The sequence below is a fragment of the Apis dorsata genome, unplaced genomic scaffold (genome assembly GCF_000469605.1).
Source record: "Apis dorsata unplaced genomic scaffold, Apis dorsata 1.3 scaffold_27, whole genome shotgun sequence".
Classification (NCBI taxonomy): domain Eukaryota; kingdom Metazoa; phylum Arthropoda; class Insecta; order Hymenoptera; family Apidae; genus Apis; species Apis dorsata.
In genome coordinates this window covers 212475-219911 of record NW_006263329.1, presented here as the reverse complement: position 1 = coordinate 219911, position 7437 = coordinate 212475, and the positions used below count along the sequence as shown (strand labels likewise).

The following is a 7437-nucleotide window of genomic DNA, read 5'->3' as shown; positions in this document are numbered from 1 at the left end:
GTCTATATATATATATATATATATATATATATATATTTCGTGTGATTTTTAATTTGCATTATTAATCTGACACGAATTCATCTTCCGTTTATATAAGTAAATGTCAGAAATATTTCAAATAATATCAAAAAGTCTTTAGCACGAGACAATATCTTAGAATCGTAGCTACGACGATATATCCAACATGTATATAGATTCATTCGGGCAAAATCAAAGTAAGCCGAGCCGCTGTTCCCTTCGTGTGCAGTTAAGCCAGAGTGTCACGTGGAAAGGGAGCGAATAGACGGAGAGGATTACGTGGTGTGCTCGGCGATGGCCAATCCGAAGGAGACCGATTTCGTTTGGTCGTTGAAGAGTGACAATGACACGTTGGAGCAGATCGCCGTTGCGCGCAATGGGAAAAGCTACATCCGCCTCGATACATCGGTAACCAATTTCCGGACGTATGTTTGCGTTGCGAACAACTCCATCGGCTATTCCAGCCCTTGCGACCGTGACGTGCCAGGTATGTGTTCGCACACTTTTCTAACGTTTTCCATTACGCCTAATGATTTATTCAGATTTAAGAAATTGCGTTATCGAAACGATAACTTTATGGAAGAAAGGTTGAAGGGTTGTATTTCAATTATTATCTGAATCTTTTTTTTTTTATCAAAACTAAAGAAAATTTAATTTTTTATTCTCTTGTATATCGATGAACAAATGTTGAAAGATAAGTTTCATCTCAATTTGATAATAAAATAAGTGATAAGTGTAATGTATTAATATTTGTTATAATCGAATAATTTACGCCTAATGATTTATTCAAATTTAAGTAGAGATTGTGTAGTAAAGTTATCGAAACGATAATTTTATGGAAGAAATGTTGAAGGGTTGTATTTCAATTATTATCTGAATCTTTTTTTTTTATCAAAACTAAAGAAAATTTAATTTTCTATTCTCTTGTATATCGATGAACAAATGTTGAAAGATAAGTTTCATCTCAATAAAATAAGTGATAAATGTAATGTATTAATATTTGTTATAATCGAATAATTTCTTTGATAATTTTTAAATTAATAGGAAAATTAGAAAATGTGTTTATGCTATTTTTTTTTGGATATATGAATTGTTAATAGTTTTTTAATGATCAGATTTTTAATAATGAAGAATTTTGCAAGAAATATATGATGATATACGTTTTAAAAAATGCGTTTTGCGAATTAATAATGAAAATTAAGAAAATTCCATTCTTAACTGCTGCGAATTTTTACGGAGAATGGATTCCTTCGTCATTTTTTTCTCTTATGATATCAACATTCCCATCATGGTTCTTATATTATATTGTCTGGCTGTAATTCTCTTCTTCCCTAAAGAAAAATGCTCGAGATCTGAAAAAAAAATGCTCGTGATATTCGAGAAACATTTTCTAACCTCTTAAAAAGTATTAGAACACGAGTAAGTTTATTAATCTACTTTTCATTCGATATTTTTATTCATTTTTTGTTCATTTTTAATAAATAAATAGATAAGTAATTAACGAGTAATGATATAAATATTTAAAAGTAAGAAATATAAAATCATTTTTTAAATGAATTATAACGATATGATTAAAATTTGAGTAAATTGTTTAATGATCATGATATGTATTTCACATAAATTTCAAACTATCCTTCGATTATATTATACATTATATTATATTATACAAAGATGTAATGCAAAATTAGAAAAACGAGATTATTTTATATGCTAATATTAACAAATGATTGGCTCGTACACTTAAAACGTTTACAATCTTTAAGTGTACTGATAAATCAATCGTCATAAATTAATAAATAATCATTTTAAAATTTAAAAGAAAATTATCTGATAATGAAAATTTTCATTTAACAAAGCAATTTAAATCTCTACACCGAGATTTATTTTTTTAGATAAATAAGAAAAAAAATAAATGAGAAAAAGTATGATAATTTTCAGTTTACATATTATAATTGTAAAGAAGTTAGATTGATTCGATATTTTCATATTTTCTTCTTATAGCATACAATTTCTAGTCTCCTTTCTTTTCTTTTTTCCTTCTGAAAAATTTTAATGAAACTATTTATTCGAAGCGTTTCCAATTAACCAAATTTTTACTTCTTGCGATACTCCATGATCAAGCTACGAGAAGCAACGAACTCGAGGCAAAACACATTTTTCCATGTCTGGTTGGGTATCCAACGCGAACATTTGGCTACGAACTTCGTAAATTAGATTTTCCTTGAATGCCTGTTAAATTCGAAAGTCTAATTTATCCTGGTTTAAATCGGATTCGTTTATTTGATTTGTATCTTCCATTAATTATAGCAGTTTATTTTATAACGTCAAAACGATGGTAATTATTTCTCGTGCGGTTGGTACGCCTGAAAATGATGGCGCCACTATCCAATATAAACAGTAAAAGAGTAATAATTAAATAAATTGTTAATCAAAATTTTCTTTTTCTTTTTTTCATTTGTTAATTATTAAATTAATAAGTTAAAACATGAATTTTAATATTAATCAATAAGATTTAGAAGAGATATGAATATAAATTATAAAATATATAATAATAATTCAAAATTCGTTCGTGTGATACTTATTCTCATAACTGTTAAAAGTATTATTATTTGTTTCCAAAAAAAATGCAACAATTTGAGTATATGAGTATACAAACGATTAAATTTATAATAAACATTTTCCTGGTCAACTAATAAAATTTTCATAGTAATAGCTTCATTGTAATATCGTAATTTAGCATATTGAGAAAAGTAAATACAAAATAGCCTGACACATATAGATACACACATATATACAGATTCTCGATCTGGATATTATTAAAATTATTTTCCATGAATATTTGATAATAATATTTAGCATACATAATACTTTTTTTATATTATATACTCTTTGTTTCTTGTTAGCTCACCATGGACATCGAAGTAAGTTTTGCTATTATAATTATTATATTAAAGAATATATTTTTAAAAAAATATCAGTTTTTCTATAAATGAAATCCTAAAATACGAATAATAAAATAAACTTTATCAATATATATTTAAAAATTAGATTTTTTTCTAATACAAGAAAGTTTAAAGGGGATTGAAGGCAACTTAAAATAAGCAGGTCCATAAAAAATAATCTCGATTACGTTGTTTTTTCTTTTCGAGAGGAAAAAGAAGTTTTATGGGTTGCTTAGCTTCAAAAATATTTCATCGGGTTGATTACAATGGAGCACCCTGTATAAGCGCATAAACTCCAGTAATAAAGGCTTCTGGTAAAATATTATAGATCGAGGAAATGGATTAAATCTAAGCAGAAATATGAAAAGCTTTTCTCGAGGATTGGTAGACTTGTTCTCCGTATTAATAATATTTCGGATATTTGAATTGTAATTTCGTAAAATAAAGGGGAAAATTCATACCATGAAAACTCATTATTTCTAATTTTTCGGAAAAATTTTTAAAGTTCTTGATAAAATTTTCAATCTATCGGATTTAAATTGTAAATTGAACGAATATAATTTAAACATTTAGAGAACTCTTTTAATTTCAAAAATTTCTAAAATTTTTTGATGGAAATTTGTTAGAATCATACAATTTACAAACTTTTCAACTTTTACAAACTCTCAAAAATTTCAAAATTATTTTTTACGATATTTGACATTTTTTTATGATTTTAATAGTCATTGTATTTAAAAAAAATTGTTATGTGCAATATTGAAAATTGAGAAAAGAAGAAATTTTCTTATTTCGTAGTAATTTTTGGAATTTAATACAATTTAATATAATTATAAAAAATATTTTTTTAGAGAATGCAATATTAATATCGTTAAATTAACATATATTTCAGGTCATATACCTTGGTGGCATCAATTGGAAGGAAATCTTCTTTTGATCGTGATCGTTGCCGCGGTTGTCCTTATACTTGTGATAATCATCATCTGCGTGATCATCTTCATCGTTTGTCGACGCAAGCGAAACCAGATGAAATGTAAGTTGCACTTTATTTCCAACGTTATAATTGTCATTGTGATCTGTTGTTCACAACGTTTCGCATGACGTAGCCCATTCAATGGAATTTTCTTCAAGATTATGACATTTTACAAAATTATATAATGAAAAAAATTAAATATTTGTCGTATAAAGGATATAATAATTTTAAAGAGATATTTTTAATATTTCGTAATTTAATTTAATTGTTGTTTATTTCCAAATTTTATAAACTATTATTATTAATTAAATTTTTTGCTAAAATCTCGAAGAAATTCAAATTATCATCACGATAGACGAACAATTCACATGCACACGGTAACATAATTTACATTAGGTACATCATCCTACGATAAATAAGCATTATATATATTGCTTGACAGTTGAATCAACAGCAATATTCGAAAAGATAATGATAAAAATTTACTAATTTTCGTTACAGATTAAAATCGTTATAGATTAAAATTATAATTAATAATTTTAGCAAATTTTTCAATTGATTCATTTTTACTTTATCCAATAATTTTTCTTTCGTCATTTTCGAAAGAAAAATTATATATTTAATTTTTTTAAATTTTACAAAAATTAATCAATTTCTACAATTTTTTCACGAAATTTTCACAATAAAAATTCATTGTTATAAAAATATTAAGAATTTATAGTTCGATCATATTTTAATTTTTAATTCAAACTTATTGAATCAATAACTTTACAAACAAACATGCGTTACACGTTTTGAAAATTACACGGTCGGCAAATGTCGGCTGTAAAATTTACGAAACCAAGTCGTAACAATGCAATTTCATAATGACTATAGTCGATAATTACGAGGTAGCTTGTTGTTTCCATTGTCAAGATTGAAAAACTGCGAGCACATAATGCATATTTGTCGTTTTAGACATTTCGTGAGGGGGGGTGCATCTCATTGATCACTAGAACAGCTATTATCGAGATAATAAAATAAATGAGAAAAAAGAAGAAAGGCAAAGTCATAAAACTGTTATTTTGTTGCAATGCAACAATTTTTTATGCAAGATGGGCAATTTAAACGAGGGCATATAAATATCTACGTTATTTATCGTTGTATAAAAAATGTCTTTACGAGAAAATTAAACTATTTGAAAAGATATATGTTCCTTTTCCTTTTTTTAAATGGAATAAATTTTGATATTCGAAAATTACAAACAATTCAATTTTGCATCAAGATTATTTTTTTTTCGTATCAATTTTTATATTTTTTAATCCACAAATATATCAACATCTTATATGTTTATATTATACATTTTACAATATTTCTATTCTACTAAGTTACTACTAAATTTCTCTTTAAATGGTATAATTTTATCTTGAATAATTTCTTTCGTGTAACAGTAAATGAAATAGATGTTTAAGCACATCCCCATTTAAATTGGCCCATCCTGTATACACACATCTACATTCAACAGATCATACGTTTCTCTTTATGTGACGAGATCTCGTTCCACTGATATCCATTTCGCTCACTTTACTCGTTTTGTTTACGAACCGCTGTTCGATTTAACCAGAAAATAAAATGGAAAAAGAGTGTTCGAGATTCATAACAATCGCGTTCGCGCTCGATACGACGATATACTTACACGAGATATATATATCGATGGAATGGAAACCGCGAAATATTTTCATTGTTTTCGACGACCACTCGACGACATTGCGGCAATATGAATCAGGTGCGAATAAACGTACGTTGCATGCGTTTGTTTGATTAACTTTTGGGAAAAAAAAGAGAGAAAATACGATATACATGTATAAAAAGAACAGGAGGTAAGATTGATCGAGATTTTTTTTTTCCCCCTCTCCTCCTGGCTTTTGTAACAATTTGAATTTGTTTGAACTCGTAGAGAATTGACGCGTAATTGACGAACGTAAAAGGTTGAAGAATATTTGTCAATTATTCGGGAATATTTATTACGATTTTCGTTCGGATTTTCGTTCGTTATATAAAGTTGACATTGACTGCCCATCCCATACTGGCTGCGAATATTCGATTAAAATGCAAAATTATAATATGAAAGAAAGAAAGATTTAAAGTATCGAATTATTCGATTGTTACAGGATATAAATATTTTTAATCATTGTACAATTTAATGGAACGAATTCAAAATGGATAATTTATGGATAATAAATCTATCAATTTATTATTAAGATTTTTTAATAGGGAAAAGTAAAAGAAAATAGAAAATTAATAAAATTGGTTTAATATAATGTAATAATATAATTTTATATTCGATCGAATGATCGCAGCCAGATTTGCATAAATCATATGCACTGCATACATTATTTTGCGTTGTTATTATCGCATAGTTCATGCTAGTTACAGAAAACAAAGCATGTCTATTATGTTACGTAATCGTATAAGGTAGATGGATAATGCGAATTTCCCATTTGGATGCAAAGACAAGTGCATACGTGTATACAAATTATTTAAGTAGACGGGATCCATGCTGCGCCATACATAATCAACCTTGTTTCGAGGACATTTTTATACTTGTACACACTCAACATCTTCAGACGAGAAAGATTAAGTTCGATCACTTTTTGATTACTATACAATCGTAATAAAAAAAAAACCTGAGATATTCTTAAAAAAAATAATTAAAATATATATTTAAGAAATAATATATAGAAAAGCGAATAATTTTATTGATAATTTTACCATTTTCTAATCTCTAATCTCTATCGTTATGTATCAAATTTGTTGTCGCACAAATTGAATTTTAAATTCCAAGGAATGAAAATGTCCTACAAGTTGTTCGATCCTCGAATCGAGAAACAAGAACTAATTCCCAAAGTATCACGACTCTTCGAACTCGACCTCCTCTGGGAAGTTAGTCAGCGTTAATTAAATTCACGGTAAAGTTCGAACCGGAAGGAGTATCTCTCGGTCGAACAAGGGAGCAGCCCCGGCCCCTTTGGCGCAGCATGGGTCTCGTTCATCGGTAGTGTTTCACTAACACAGAAAAACTGATTCGTTTTCTGCTCTACTTTTTTTTAATTTGGACTTGCTAAACAAAACACAGACAGTAATCGGGTGGTCGAGCTGGAGGAACGTGAACAGTAAGTACGCAGCGCCATCTTAAACACTTCTCGCTTCGTATATTCTCTTTTGAGGCGAGTTAATACTTTTTGCACTTTGGACGTGAATGATTCACACATTGAATAATCACCACTGTATTGAGAAAACTAAAAATCCTTGTTTAATAGTTCGATTCTTTTCGTATTTTTTAAAATTTTTTAAAACGTCGATGAACGAAGAGATAGCAAATATTTCTAGATATTTTGGAATTTATTGATTCGAACTTGGTATATCAAAATGTCAATTAAGGCTTGATTATTAAATTCCTTGTAACTTGACAGAATAAGCCTCGATCAAAATTTTTGTACATCAACTTTCGTTGTTCGATTTCTAGAA

The 7437-nt window shown here is 27.8% G+C and overlaps 1 protein-coding gene across 1 annotated transcript in view; it reads left to right on the top strand.

Moving 5' to 3' along the window:
• LOC102676127 overlaps positions 1-7437 on the top strand; it is a 413064-nt gene that overhangs the window by 365483 nt on the left and 40144 nt on the right. The window contains exons 14-17 of the mRNA XM_031510593.1: positions 248-505; positions 2922-2939; positions 3850-3990; positions 7046-7082. Coding sequence (XP_031366453.1) covers positions 248-505; positions 2922-2939; positions 3850-3990; positions 7046-7082 — 454 coding nt within the window. The remainder of the gene's footprint in view (positions 1-247; positions 506-2921; positions 2940-3849; positions 3991-7045; positions 7083-7437) is intronic.